Source organism: Alternaria conjuncta (genome assembly GCF_024043145.1).
Source record: "Alternaria conjuncta strain BMP 0040 chromosome Unknown scaffold_17, whole genome shotgun sequence".
In the NCBI taxonomy this organism is placed as follows: domain Eukaryota; kingdom Fungi; phylum Ascomycota; class Dothideomycetes; order Pleosporales; family Pleosporaceae; genus Alternaria; species Alternaria conjuncta.
Window position 1 is genome coordinate 318,693 of NW_026250106.1, and position 15,355 is coordinate 334,047.

Below are 15,355 nucleotides of genomic sequence, written 5' to 3' on the forward strand. Positions count from 1 at the left end.
TATTTAAGACGAAGCGGAGGGGGTAATGAACAAGTGGACGCTGATACACGGATAATATTAACTATCCCATCCTAGGGCATGAAGAATTTACGCTCATCTAGACGCATCCAGGCGCTTTGGCGATCGCCGAACTCGTCTCACCACACCCCCGAGGTCCGCAATTGGAGGCAACAGCAACGATCGATGGCTCAAATGACTCCTACGATACCTCAATGCATCGCACGAGGAACAGTCAGCTTGCCACATCCACCGAACTATGCGAGCTGGGCAGGCCGCATCGTCACCAACCTGACCAATCCAACTTTACAGATCCCGCGGAAAGCCCGAAACCGATCAAGTTACAGCACTCACACCATAAGGTCCTACGAGCCAGCAATCCACAGCTTATTTGAAGACAAGACAGGGACATGGCAATACGTGGTAGCAGACCCTTCTTCCAAGAAAGCCGTCATTATCGATCCTGTGCTCGATTATGATGGGCCTACCCAGACAATCAGTACCCAGACAGCTGATGATCTATTGGCCACGGTCTTGGAGGGTGGGTATCACATCGAGAGAATACTGGAAACGCACGCACATGCCGACCACTTGACAGCAGCTTCTTACCTCCAGCAGCGTCTCTCATCGTGGCAGAGTTTCAAACCGCCCATCTGCATCGGAAAGAGAATTCGGGAGGTCCAAAAGCGTTTTGCTGTGAGATATGGTATTCCAGCCATTGAGTACGAAAACGCGTTCGATCATCTTTTCGAAGATGATGAGATGTTCGAGGTTGGGAGTTTAAGGGTGAAGGTCGTTCATCTTCCAGGTCATACCCCAGATCATATCGGTTACCAGGTCGGCAGTAAGTGCTCGCTGCAGCGATCTGTATTTGTGCTCAATACTAACACTTTGTAAGGCAACGTGTTCTGCGGCGACTCAATCTTCCATGCTGACATCGGCACTGCACGATGTGATTTTCCAGGCGGGAGTGCAAAGAGTTTGTATGCTTCAGCACAAAAGCTAATGAGATTACCGGACGAAACCAGGATTTGGACAGGGCATGACTATCCAGCGTGTCCGCAACGATGCGAAGCCGTGCCTTGGATGACTGTACGGGATCACAGGGAGAAGAACAGACATCTCGCGAACCATGCGGAGGACGATTTTCGAATCCTGCGAGAAGAACGTGATGCGAGTCTGAACGCGCCGAAGCTGCTGCATCCGTCCTTGCAGATAAACATACGCGCTGGTAGACTTCCATTACCGACACCAAGTGGTGAGCTTTTGATGCACCTCCCGATCAAGGGGAAGAAATGGTCATGGGACACGGGGACTGAGCGGCACTGAGCGGCACTGAGCACCTCTAGGCAGGTCCAAGCGCTATGCCGACTGGAACGATTCTAGAGAGTATGTACACAATACAACGATCTTTTCCAATTCGGTTCGCGCAGATGAAGCGATTGTTGCGTCCTTGCATTTTTGACCGAATGGTTGAAGTAGACCTTGAAGGCCATATAGGGCTTATCATATGCCTAACGTATTGTTATCAAGGCCCACAAGTCCGTACAAATCCTGGAGATCGAAGTCGGGAAAAGCATCATTATCGATTGATGTGGCCGGAGGAGCCACTATACTGGACGGTGAATCGACGGAGGAACTACGGAATACTGCGGATGCTACCCTTTTCAGGGTGCGTAACACAATTCCAGCAGCCGACCATTGGCGGCTCATAGACTTGAGTACCCCGAGTAACAGCTTCACTCGGTCAGCGTGCTGGTCCAAGCAACGCCGAGGGCTTTTGTCGTGCATCGCGCCAATAGAAAGCTGAACGACAGCAGCGAGAGCCAGTGGATACACAAACAATGGTGTGTGCTTTTGAGTTGGAGTGCGCAGCGCCGCTAACATAGCTATAGTCTTGGAGGCTTCGATAGCTTTGACGGAGTGAATATGTTGTCGATTGCAGGGACACAGGAGCTTGGTACAGTTGGCTCCAAGTACGTCTTGTGTTAATAAGTCAGAAGATATCAGATCGCCTCTGGGGTAATGCACGAGGATAGTGCTCCATTGGATGATAGTGTGCGCTTGGAACATGAGTTCGTCCAGATCACCAAAGGTGTTTGAGATCTCCGCTTCGCTTTTGGAGCGTGGTAAGTGGTATAGGAATGCAGCGAGCGCGTTGTCAACGGCCTGCACCAGATCTCGATCCACCCCATGCTTTCCAGTGATAGTCAAGACTCGTCCGAGAAGACGTACGGCTTCTATGCGGTAGCAGAAGGAAGAAAATACCTTTTCCTCTTCGGCAAAGACGTTGCCGTGAAATTCGGCCATAGTTGCTGGCATGAAGCACATTCCGGCTTCGTAAGTAAAATCGTCGCATGGTAAAAGAACATCAGCATTTACTGTGTTGGTTTTGAATGTCGATTTTCGCTGCAATGCCGCGATGCAGCCGTCGATCACGTACAATTCGTACCACGTTCTCCGCATGCTTTCTTCCAGCACAGTCAGATCACCAGCATGCGTTGAAGCAAAGCTCCGCTGGTGCATGCCGAGTCGTAAAGCTAGTTCGATCGTGGAATCAAGCATCTTCTGCCCTTGATCCGTAGCGTTTTCCGCGAACAGGGCGATAGTATTGAGGAGTCCTGCTTGTACCATCTCGGCTGTGTTTCCTTCGCTTTGAGCAAACTCTCGTGCCACGTTCTCGCGCAATTCGTCGAGCGAGACAGCATGTGAATAGCGACCACCGATGAGGTGAACTACCGCTTTCAGATAACGAGGGTATCCTTGTTGCCAATACATGTCCCTTGGGAGAAGAATTGGGTGACTCGCGTGGAAGTTCAGATAGTAAAGATTCACCAGTTGCTCATCGTCAGCCCACTCGTCATTCTGATCTGGCGGAGTGGTTGATATTCGACGCTGCAGTAGGGCCGAGTTTGGTGGAACGGCTGCATCGTCGAGAGGGAGCCATTGCGCTGCAGAGGACGTACATGACAGCGCTTGTGCAACAGCGGGTTGCGCGACCGGGCCAGAAGAAACGGGTGGGGTGTGAGACAGTGTCGGCTGCTCATCAGTATCTGCGCGCGTTATACCACGTCGGCGACCTCGTCCAGAACGCTTGTAGGTGCATACAAAACCACGAGTCTGGCAGCGCCCGCATATAGGTTGGGTTCCGTCGCACTTGAGGTGGGTACGCCGACACTCTAGGCATGCGAGTGAGGCAGGCCGAGCATGATGTCGCGATTCAGAGGAAGGCATCCAATTCGACGGCAATGTGATGTGGATTGAGAAGGTTTCCAGGTGCTGCGTGAAAGCGACGCGATTGAAGATGCCGAAGACCCTGGCGACATTTGGACCCCGAAGACGCTAAGAACGCGTCATGAGCTAGCCTTTCTTGGCTGGCGCAGGGGCACCTGCCTTCTAATCATCTCTCCAGAGCGCAGCCACGCCCTTACACAGCACAGACGGTCTCGACTGCTATCACGACTTTCAGAACATACCTAGCTAGTCTCGCCGCAGGTCTTTGAGTTTTTGACCGATGTATGAGCATCTAGATCTCCACATGTGCGACACGGTTGCAGATAGCCAGATCACAGCATATTGCCTACCAATGATCTCTTCGATGGCAGATTGCCTGCATCGTAAGGCCTGGCTATATCTACCTGTCAGCACAAACGGCATCATCCATATGCTTTCGGCAGTGCGATATTCACCGTAAGACAAAACTTATCGCTGCTCGCTGTACGCCCAGCCGTCTGCCAATGACGAGCGCTGGGTCGCAAGCTGCTTAATCAATACTGCAGCATCGGTACGCGAAATCGTCTTTACAGCGAGGCGCAGGTGTTGACTTCATTGAGCTACCATATACATATGCAGGGCGTAAGTCTACTAGGATACAACCGCATCACCTCTCAGGCATAAGAACACTTTTGTCTACGCACGAGATGGGGACTTGCTACTTCCCTCTGCGTCTCATTCCCGCAAAGATCCTCCAGCGTCATAATGTCGAGCAAATTTGCAGAAGCACACATCGGAGAACCTCAAGATATATTCAACGATCATAGCCTAGACCACAACGTGGCGGAGAAGGATGCGACCATAGCGGACGCGCACGACATGCACCGCATGGGAAAGACGCAGGAAACCCGGCGAAACTTCCGTTCTATCACCATTCTAGGATTCTGCATAGTTCTTCTTTCGACTTGGGAGACTATCCTTGCCACATCCGTCTTTGCTCTTGCCAACGGCGGAACAGCAGGGCTTATCTGGGGATACTTCATCGTCATGATTGGGTTCGGCTTCGTTGTTGCTTCGCTGGCTGAAATGGCATCAATGTGGGTACAGCTTAATGACCTCCAATGATAGTTACTCAATTTTAGCAGGGCACCAACGGCTGGCGCACAGTACCACTGGGTATCAGAGTTCGCACCACCAAGCTGCCAGAAGTTTCTCAGCTATCTGGTAGGTTGGCTCGGGGTTCTGGGCTGGCAGACCGGTGTAGCAACCGTTTCGTATCTTTCCGGCAAACAGATCCAGGGCCTCATCATCTTGAACAATACATCATACATTCCGAAGGCGTGGCACGGAACGCTCCTCATTTGGGCTGTCTTGGCCATATGCTTGGGATTCAACACATACCTCTCTCGCCATCTACCATTGATAGAAGGAGGCGTCGTCATACTGCACGTTGCTGGATTCTTCGCTGTCGTAATTCCACTCTGGGTCATGAGCGATAGAAGCCACTCTTCCAGCGAAGTCTTCACGGTCTTCGAGGACAACATGATGTGGGGCAATGTTCCGCTCGCGGTCATTCTTGGCCTTACGAGCGCTACCAGCTCCTTCGTTGGCGTTGAAGCGGGAGCACACATGGCGGAGGAGGTACGCGATGCCGCCCATGTGATCCCGCGCGCTATGATGTGGACGTGGCTCGGGAACGGGTTGCTCGGCTGGATCATGGCAATCACCTTCTGCTTCTGCGTCACCGATACAGTCTCTGTACTTACGACCCCACTTGGCACGCCTTTCATTCAAGTTTTCGTCGACACGACCAAGTCCGTAGGCGGCGCGACGGCGTTGACGGTTTTGATGTTGGTCGTTGCGATCTTCGCTTGCGTTGCTATCATGGCAACAAGTTCACGCCAGGTATTTGCCTTCGCTCGTGATAATGGCGTCCCATTTGCGCATGTCTTCAGCAAGGTTCGTCAAAAGCCTACTTCGCCATGGCTACTATTTCAATCGAAAACTGACAGCGAGTAGGTATCAACGAAGCGCCAAGTACCGATCAACTCGACCTACATAACGGTGGTTTTTGTCGTAATCCTCTCGTGTATCAACCTTGGCTCCACTGTCGCATTCATGCAGGTTATCTCCCTTGGTGTCGCTTCGATGCTAACCTCGTACCTGATCACGATCTCGTGCGTTACCCTGAAGCGCATAAGAGGTGAACCGCTTCTGCCGTCCAAGTTCGATCTAGGAAGACTTGGATTACCGATCAACATTATCGCTGTACTTTTCCTGCTGTTTGCTTGGGTCTTCTGTTTTTTCCCTGTTGGGCCTCGACCAACAGTAACAGATATGAACTGGGCGGTCCTGGGATATGGAATTGTCGTTCTCTTTGCTGTACTGTACTACATTCTTCGTGGCAGACACGCGTACGTTGGGCCGGTCAAATACGTTCGGATGACATGAACGAAGGTTATTCTTGCCCCGAAGACATACACTACAGCTCGTAGTCTCAGAATGGTTGTCGCAGGTCTGTTATGAGGAGCTCTGCAAGGGCGAGTACATGGTGCGCGTACCCATCGACACGGCTTCAGCGTGACACGAATTCGGACATCACTACTAAATATCTACTATACGAGACGCTCATACATTAGCGCTGTATCTTATCTTGTCGAAGCGTATACTGCATCGATGATGAATCGCCAGCGCCACGACATGCCATCAACTATCCACGTATCACTGCCAGCGCCTACCTCATCGATGTCATCTCACAACGCGCCCTATATACTGACAACGCCATCACCGTACTAACTGAAAAGATTCAAGCGCAGCCCTAGAGCGGATCCTTCAAGGCGCGAAGTAACCATTGTATTCGGCGGACCACAGGGTAACGGTCACACAGGACAGCAAACATACGACCAGAATCTTCACAGTTCGCTGGATCGAACGTCGCAGTAGTGAGCATCTCGATCGTAGTTGTAGATACACCTTCTATATGTTTGCATCTACACTCGGTATGTTGTTATTCTTTCTCAATCTCGCTCTCATGAGCGTATCGGCTGTCTGTGCAGCGCCGGTCCACCCTTCTCCGTCCGTCACGGAGCCATCAAAAGTTACGGTAATGGCCGCATTCATAATCACAGGTACAGCATTCGCATCAAACAACGGTAAAGACCTTCAGGCGCGCCAGTGGGAGTGGACACCGTCAGCGCCAGCATGGACCGAACCTGCGTGGACACAACCTGCCTGGTCCGATCCAGCCATCGCACCCGTACCAACGGTCCCACTTTGGACGCCTTCTCCATCATATCCGTACGTCGAAGCTACCGCGCCTGCATCCACGCCGACGTACTCATATGATGAAACCCATCGCCCCGACCCCAACGACGCTAAGACAAACGGCATCATTGCCGGGTGCGTCATTGGCGCTCTGATTGGCATATCTATTCTCATATGGATTGTTACCACTGTGAGGCAGTGCTTCCACAGGCGTACCCGTTCAGCATCCCAGGAGGAAAGAACCGATGTCGAAGCCGACGCCGTTGTCCAACGTGATTTGGAGGCGCTGACCCCTAGTAAGCCCCGCACAGTAATGGCCAGCGATAATGCGCGGAGTAATGACAGTTTTATATCGACACCGACTCAAGGTTGTGACATCGTCGATGCGCCGCGTCTAGCTGAACCGCCCGATGGGTCAACTTATGGACCGCGCCGTCCTTCTCCGGTTTATCACAACAATATTCCTCCCCAGGATACGCATTGGCCAGTTGGGGAGATGGAGCAGGACTTCACGTCGACGCGCAGAGTCTGGTTTCGGGAAGCTTAGTAATTGAGAGTCGGAAGTGACGCACTTCTGCATCATATCGTTGGTGTGGTACAACAAAGCATAGTGAATGATCGGGAAATCTTCTTAGCACTCTTGACGCTTGTTTATAGATCGCAACTTGGAACTGTTGATCTAACACTGGCTCGACCGCACCGTATGAAAACTCCTTGGATTACGAAGGCTTTGATTATCGGCCTCAATCTTACCATCGTCGCAGTCGAGTCCTTGCGGCCCTAACTCTAGATCGCCTCTTAGACCAGTCAACAAGTATAGCTACCAAAGTCGGGAAAGTCAAGATGTTGAGCAAAGTGATGACCACCACCAGAATATTCCCCACTAACAATATAGGGTCTCGACTAGACTGCTTATCGCCAGTCGAGCGCCAGAAAAGCGACATTACAAGTCCGAAGTGCCAGGTAAGGACAGTGTTCCGTATTACCAACAAGATGATATGGAAATCTCGAACACTTCCATTGACATACCAATCCGGATGACTTATAATACATTGGATCTCCTCGCGAATAGAAAGATACGGTAGATCCAGGATGTAACGTTCAAAGATATGGAACCACACCAAACCAACATGCGAACCGACCAGAGTGCGTATCATGGAGCTCTCATGGGCAGGGCGATGGGGGAGAAGATGGTTCCAGTATGGGCATCTACCGGGTTGTCGTTTTATCCACTCAAGCAAGCACTTGTCCCCCACGATGTGGCCACACGCAGTGATCTGGAGGGGCGAGCAGTCGTCGATAGAGAATGGCTCGCGGCAGATGTAGCATGGGGCGTCTTCTTCGACGGACGTTATGTTGAATTTGTAATCGGGGATCAATGGGACGGCTATGAGTGGTTGAAGGAAGTGCGGCATGGTTTGTAGAGGGGATGTGTGGTGACTGAGGGATGTAGTGATTGTTTCTGCGAGTTACAGTAGAGGCGAAATGTTGATGGAAAGAGTCTTGACTGGCTTCGGCTGCAATCTGCATCTTCCGGTGAAATGACTAAGCATCACCCTGTGCAAGCACACACAGCTGAAGTACTCTGAACAAATCTGTCAGTGAATGGCATCGGGAGAAGTTAGTCTGCGACTAGATTAAGGGAAAGCGCGGATCTCAAAGAGCAAGACACGACTGAGCGTGTATGTCATTCAATTGATGAGAATCAATATTGCTCGTTCATGACTCGTATCCAGGGTATAAGCCTCCCATGCCCAACGACCGAACGCCCAGTATGCCCAAATCACAACGTGTACAGACATGAGCCAATGAAAACCCCATAACCTTCGCCGTCATTATCGCATTATTTTGTGATGATCTCATAGCTCAGGCTTCGCCTTGTCCTCCTTGACGTCATCTTTCTCGACCACGACAAAGTCATCGTCGGTGTCGGTGGTCTTCTGCTTCTTCGGAGATGGCTGTTGAGCATCGTCGGTATCTTTGGGGTCGGCTGTTGGGGCGTCTGGAAGTTGCGATGCGAGGTCGGAGGGTTCGGTGGACTGTTCCTCTTGCGCCTTGGGGTCGGAGTCGACTGGTGGGAAGTAGTCACTAGGTAGTCGTTAGTGTAAGGAGTGAGACTGATGACGCCTGAGACTTACGGGATGTTCTTGAAGTACGCGTCCTCGTCTTTCTGGAGGAAATTGCAGAATATGACGCGCTCAAGCTTGTCCGCCTTGCCGTCCTCTTCAAGGAACTTGCGCACTGTCTCGAGCGCGACTGTGCTAGCCTCACCACTGGGATATCCGTATACGCCAGTGCTCAACGCTGAGAACGCGATGCTCTTGCAGCCGTTCTCGACTGCAAGCTCCAGGCTCGTACGGTAGCAGCCTGATAATAGTTCTGCTGAGCGCGAACCCTCCTTCCAGTATATCGGCCCAACGGCGTGGATGACCTTCTTGCTAGGCAGTTCGTAGCCATCTGTGATCTTGGCACTGCCTGTCTGGCAACCGTCCAGCGTCTCGCACTCTTCTAATAAGCCGGGCCCAGCTGCGCGGTGTATCGCCCCGTCTACGCCTCCACCACCTAGGAGGGAAGTATTCGCGGCGTTGACGATGGCGTCGATGGCTAGCGTTGTGATGTCTTGTCGGATGACGCTGATCTTGTCGTTGAATGTAGCCGACGCGTTGTATGTGGACTGGCCCTTGTCGTCGCTTGGCACGATCTTCTTTAGCTTGTAGAGCAAGCTGAGGGTGGGGATCTCGTCGAGAGATAGAGTGTCGGCCATTTTGGGTGACGCGCTTCGTGATTGAGAGGACAGAGGTCTTGCGAGATAATATGCGCTCGTCATGAGTGGTCGGAGTGGTCGTAATACTCGTGTGGCAGGTGTTATTAGCATGAGGGAAGCGCCGTGCGAGAGTACCTGGAGAGCTGGCGGGAACAGCAGGAGCTTGGGCCTAGGCCCCTCTCGCAGCTACCCCGCTTACTAACTAGCCTTTCCCCATTAGTGCGAACTACGTGCAGCCCATGCTCTTCGTGATTCTATCACCTTTCACCACAATTTCCTATTATAGCTATCACTTAACGGAGTGGTCTTCAAGGCGTAGGGCGTTCTATCAGAATTCAATTCTAGTTCCTGCCGCGATCTCGTAGATGCGATCCAATGTACGGCCTCAGTCTTGCATCGAATGCCCCTGCATTCAACCGCACTCAGATACGTGTCTTTAATACATGCTTCTACCAGAGAATTATTCCAATCGCCCCAGAGGTTGCTAGTAATCTTCTTGCTTTGAAGCTAACGCCCCTAGTGAATCCTCAAGAAGAGGTCAACGCTGATGAAGTAGTCGCTGGTACTTCTTTTTTCGCCTCAATTTCGAATTCCTCCTTCCATCTGTCCAAAACCTGGGTATGTACTGTCGCAGTAGTTACACGATCAAAAGTAACGAGTAATCCATATCCAGCCCGCTTGAGGCGCCACAAACTAGGATGAATGTACTGCAGCCAATGTTGTAGTGCATGTGCTGTTGTTTGTTCGTCTCGAAGCAGGCCTGCCTGTGGGAGCCTGAGACGAAGATGTATATTCGCTCCTTGTTTGAGCAGAGCTAGGTTATCTAAGCCGGTCAAGATGCTTCCGAAATGATCGTCGGCGCGAGCTGGAAGGTCGAGAACGACAACGATGTTGCGTAATAGTTTCTCGGGCTTGAGGCCAAGGCCAAAGCGATCGTACCACAGCATACGAGGGAGGTGATCGAGAACGATTGCGGGATGGCAATACTGACGAAGGTTTCTTGGAACGTAGAGATAAGGGGTAGAGTTGTGATCCCACTCACGAGTGCCTCTCGGAAACTCGAGATGGAAGGTAGCGTTGTGATACCAGGACTCGGTCAGTTCCTTCTGTACCTCATATCCGACGACTTCAATACGCCAGTAATGCGCCCTACATAACCTGTCCTTGAAGGTGCAGGGAGAGGGGGAATACCAGCGCTCTGTTAAGAAGTGCAGCGGTGACGACATAGACGGGATAGTCGGGTAGGCTGTGGCGGCAACCTCGGGTTCAGTACAAACGGCAACTTCCTCCGAGGTGACGTGCTCGTACACCATGTCTCTTAATTCTCTTGGAAATTTGTATTGCATGGCTGCGCAGACGTTGCGGGAGTGGAATGAGTTATAGGCGTCGCACTCTGACCTGAGATTACACTGGACTCTAAGGAGCTGGCGAACAATACGTTTTAATGACTTCCGACATGCTCCATGATGGGGGTGAGGACGCTTCGGGGATTGACATCGATTTTTCTCGTCGATGAGCATTCGCTCCTGGCTAACGAGTCCATATAACCTCATTACGAGATTCGACTCGGGTCGTTCTGTACCGGCGTATCTCCGGATAGATTCCTGAAAGGCCGGAGATCCGTAAGTGTTCGTCGTCATCACGGCTTGGGTAGCTATTTCGTGCAGTCTACTGGTATTGGGTATGTAGGCGTTTTTTCGACATGCAAATTCCAGTGGATCGCGGCTCCAACTTTGTATGCGCATTTTGCGCGCCAGCATTTGGTCGAACCATGGTTCGTTGACAACCTGAGTCACAACTGTTTTCTGGGACTTCCACGCTTTGCACGATTCGCATGGAGGAACCTGTAGTTAGGCATGATTCTCAATGCTGTAGTTGTGAGTAGTTCATACGATCTAGAACCCTGTTCAACTGAACTTTGGTGGCGCGTAGTTTCACACACACTGCCTTAGTCGTCTCCGCGAAGCCTAATCCAATACTTCTCCATCCACGGTCTTGACGTGCGCTAGAACTGGCTCAGAGGACGTCGATATCCCCGAGAATGACAAGCTAGACGCGAACGCCGCACCATAGCGTCGCCACTCCGTATGCAATGTCGCATGCATCTCATTAGCATGACAAACATCGTCTTTGCGAGACGTCAGTTACGTTGTCGGCCGCGGTCTTACCCTAGCGTAGTCCAAGTCAACATGCCAATACTCTTGTAAGGTGTAGAACATGATATAGCCAGCCAAACACATTGTTGCTGCTGACAGTAGCGAGCTAAGCGACTTGCCGCCGTGCCCAGGTGCGATGGACCGTCCCGCAATTTTATCGTATACGGCGGCTCCGTCATCTTGTGCATGTCAAGAGAGGCTGTGCCAGGGCTTGGTGTCTTGGGGCGGAAATATTCATCCTGCCACGTGCCAGCGGAGCGCGAGCATGCCCAGGTGTGGTCTAATAATCTGCAGCTGTTATGCGGCATTCGGCCGTTGTCCGTAGAGACGGATGTTGCATATCGCGATTCCATGGTTCGATCTTACATGCGGACCATTTCCAGACAGCAAACATATTTACTGCTAGAGTTGTTCCATGGTAGTTTGGTTGAGGTGAAGGTACTAGGTTACCAGATGCAAGATCGAAAACGGCATGGAGTTCCACCACGGGCATAGATTTTCCCCCGACCCGCTCTTTACCCCGCACACGCTACCGGCGCCCACTGTTCTGTCAAGCTTCACCACCCATACCGTCGATAACGGTCGGCCGCCAAGTGCCTTATGTGCATCCCCCATGCGGCTTTCTACCTATAACATATCGCGACCCCAGATGCCAACCAAAGGGTAAGGCTTGACCTTGTCGGCTGCCAAGTGGACCCTTCCCCAGATTCGCTACGATGATCCGAGAAATAGCTTGGAACAGCAGGTGTTGCGGCAAACATGGGACGATGCTAGTCCTCGTTCATTTTCCCCGCGGGGTATGACTGTAGTGATGGCGAGGTAGCATCATGAAGGATGGCTCGGCAATGAAGGCCTGCAAAGCAAGGCAGTGGGCATAAGAGCACAACGCCCTTCGCTCGGAATGCTCATAATCAGGCTAGAAACCATACTCTATCCATCAATCTTACGATCAATCTCACTCAATCCTAAGCCAACACATGGGTTGCTTTAACACTCATGCATCCGGTACTCTGGACCCGCCAGAGGTCCGCAACTGGCGGATCCACCTCATCGCACTCATCGCCTCGATGTCTGCGCTAGCTAGTAAGTATGATTGAATCATTCTGAGTGTAAAAGCTAATGCCGAAACAGTGGGTTACGATACAGCCGTTATTGGCGGGACTATGGCCCTCGAGTCCTTCATTCGTGACTTTGGCATGAACGACATCGCAAAGAGCAATCGCGACACAATTCAAGGCAACATCGTTTCTACTTTCCAGGTAGGTTTCCGGAAACGTGCTGTTGCTAAGTCGTCGCGGACTGACAATGAGTAGGCGGGATGCTTCTTTGGAGCGCTTATCGCTTTCCCCTTCGCGGAACGCATTGGTCGAAAAAAGACTATGATATTTGCGTCCGCGGTGTTTCTGCTTGGCGGCACACTCATGACTGCCTCTCAAGGTAGTCTCAACATGATCTATGGCGGTCGAGCCGTAGCAGGTCTAGGCATTGGCGCATCAAGTATGGTCGTGCCTGTTTACATCTCCGAAACAGCTCCACCTTCCATCCGTGGCAGATTGGTCGGTATTTTCGAAATCGCTTCTCAAGGTGGAGGTATGCTGGGCTTCTGGATCAACTATGCTTGTGACCAGACCATTAGCGTCGAAGGCCAGACGCAGTGGATCGTCCCTCTTGCGATCCAGCTCATCCCCGGTCTGCTCTTGCTTCTCGGTGTCGCATGGTGCCCTGAGTCGCCTCGATACCTCGCAAAGAAGGACAACTTTGAAGGCGCAGAACGCATCTTGTGTAAGATTCGGTGCCTTGACGAGTCGCATGCGTATATCCAACACGAGATGAGCGAGATCCGCGCGCAAGTCGAACGGCGTAGCGCTAATCGACAGACCAAGAAGCAACAGTTCATGAAGCTATTCCAGAAGGGTGTGCGTAACCGCATGGCCATTGGTCTTGCGCTCATGTTCCTGCAGTCCTTCACTGGTGTAAGTATATCCCATCTGCACGGCATGATAGAGGCTAATCCGTCAGGTCAATATCATCACTTACTACGCACCTCGCATCTTCGAAACACTTGGTATCTCTGGAACGTCGCTGAAGCTCTTCTCCACTGGGTTTTACGGTATCGCAAAGACACTCGGCATGTTCACCTTTACCTTCATCGTTGTCGAGAAGGTTGGTCGTCGTAAGGGCCTTATCTGGGGAGCTGCGCTCGGTTGCATACCCATGTGGTACATCGGCGGCTATGTCATGAAGGCTGATCCAGCTGGTGCTGCTTTGAGAGGAGATGTCACACGCAACGGCTGGGGCTACCTTGCGATGGTCTGCGTTTACGTCAACGCCTTCATCATCTGCGCTACGTGGCAGGGAATCACGTGGACTTACGCTTCCGAAATCTTCCCACTCGACATCCGTATGCTGTGCGTCTCGCTCACTACAGCGGATACTTGGCTGGGTTCCTTCATCATTGCCCGCAGTACGCCATACATGATCTCAGATCTGGGTTATGGGGCTTACTTCTTCTTCGCCACCATCTTAGTCGCAATGGGTATCTGGAGTTTCTTCTTCGTACCCGAGACGAAAGGTATCAGTCTTGAGGAGATGGACGCCCTCTTCCTAAGGCCGATGCACCAGGCTGTTTGGGCGCAGCTTCGCGGCAGGCCGATCTTGACCGAGGAAGAAGTCATTGCAAGGAATAAGGGTATGGAAAATGAGAAGGATGTTGGTATTGAGACGATTGAAACAGTAAAGAGATAAGACGAATGAAGGCGACGAGGGTGTGCGATCGATGATGGCCGAGAACTCGGCGTCATTCCCCTTGTCGCCAAAGAAGGCGGGCGGACGCGCTTGGACCTCTTCAAGGTTCCTGCGGCATTCAATCAACAACTCCGTCTTCATACTCTTGCACTCTTCTCAGCGCTTGTGACATGTGAGACACTGGTTTCCTGATACTGACTCCCATTGTTCATCTGCATTGATGCGCTGCAATACCTAGTACTGATTCAACATGCCCAGCCCTCCAGATACCCGGGTAGGATATCGTTGCTTAGGTAATGACAGCTTGGCACTGATCGCAATCCCCTCCCTGGGAAGCTGGCCTCCTGCATTATCGCTCTGACAACCCAACTTTACGAAATAGAACAGACCGCAAACTTTCTCTGACGACGTATATCGCACGTTGGATCACTGCTCGATATGGACACCAGAGCTGCAAGCGGTCCCATCGCCCCGGTAGAACACGACGAGCTCTGGCGGCAAGCCTAGCCTGCCCGCATTCAATAGCGACTTTCCACGCGACAGCACGACCACCGAGAATCCTGTGAGACGGACGAGATGCGGAGAAGTAATTGCATTTGGTGTCTGACGGCCACGGTCGCGTCAGTACCTCGATGACGGTCGATGCCTGCAAAGATTGCCGAGGTACCCATGTGCGATGATTGGCTGAAAGAGCGGATGATCTACGGCGAAAGGGGAGCTTGCGCAGTGCCGAGGCATCGTCAACGAGCTGATTGGTGGTCGGACTATAAGAGGAACTCACCGGAAGCGATTTGTAGACCGCATCCAGATCTGTTGCAGGGGAAATGGACTCTCGCATCTGGCCCCGCGCGCTATTTGTCGATCACCTGGAGCCACGACTCCGGATGCTGGGGCATAGGTTGCTGTTCTCGCTTTCGCTTGAGTCGTGGACCGCTCTTCCTACCACGATCATAGGATGCATCATGCCCCCGAAGATGCTTAAACCCTGGGGTAGCCTCGACTACCGCTCAGGCTAAACGAAGACCGCCGATGATCTGCATACAACACCGACAAAACTTACACTATCAACATCGTGCTGACAGACTAGCATCTAAATCAAATCGCCCTAGCGTGCTGTCAACTTGACTTATAACAAGTGTTCCCCAACATGGAAGTAAATGATCCGAGAGTCTTGCGTGACTTCCAACTCTATACCCTCAATCGTCCCCTACCTCCA

The 15,355-nt window shown here is 51.9% G+C and overlaps 4 protein-coding genes across 4 annotated transcripts; 3 read left to right on the top strand and 1 right to left on the bottom strand.

Moving 5' to 3' along the window:
- Positions 1–183: 183 nt before the first annotated feature.
- On the top strand, positions 184–894 carry J4E85_009491 (uncharacterized protein; the record flags this gene model as incomplete). The annotated part of the gene is made up of 1 exon (XM_051473714.1): positions 184–894. The coding sequence occupies one exon, from the start codon at positions 184–186 to the stop codon at positions 892–894; it is 711 nt and encodes a 236-aa protein (XP_051322499.1).
- A 3,081-nt stretch (positions 895–3,975) lies between these two features.
- On the top strand, positions 3,976–5,661 carry J4E85_009492 (uncharacterized protein; the record flags this gene model as incomplete). Its single annotated transcript, XM_051473715.1, has 3 exons — positions 3,976–4,307; positions 4,356–5,169; positions 5,230–5,661. The coding sequence occupies 3 exons, from the start codon at positions 3,976–3,978 to the stop codon at positions 5,659–5,661; spliced, it is 1,578 nt and encodes a 525-aa protein (XP_051322500.1).
- Positions 5,662–8,333: 2,672 nt separating this feature from the next.
- On the bottom strand, positions 8,334–9,238 carry J4E85_009493 (uncharacterized protein; the record flags this gene model as incomplete). The annotated part of the gene is made up of 2 exons (XM_051473716.1): positions 8,334–8,562; positions 8,613–9,238. The coding sequence occupies 2 exons, from the start codon at positions 9,236–9,238 to the stop codon at positions 8,334–8,336; spliced, it is 855 nt and encodes a 284-aa protein (XP_051322501.1).
- Positions 9,239–12,461: 3,223 nt separating this feature from the next.
- J4E85_009494 (uncharacterized protein) lies at positions 12,462–14,139 on the top strand (the record flags this gene model as incomplete). Its single annotated transcript, XM_051473717.1, has 4 exons — positions 12,462–12,477; positions 12,526–12,653; positions 12,708–13,367; positions 13,414–14,139. 4 exons carry the CDS (start codon positions 12,462–12,464, stop codon positions 14,137–14,139), a joined length of 1,530 nt encoding a protein of 509 aa, XP_051322502.1.
- Between the last annotated feature and the right edge of the window lie 1,216 nt (positions 14,140–15,355).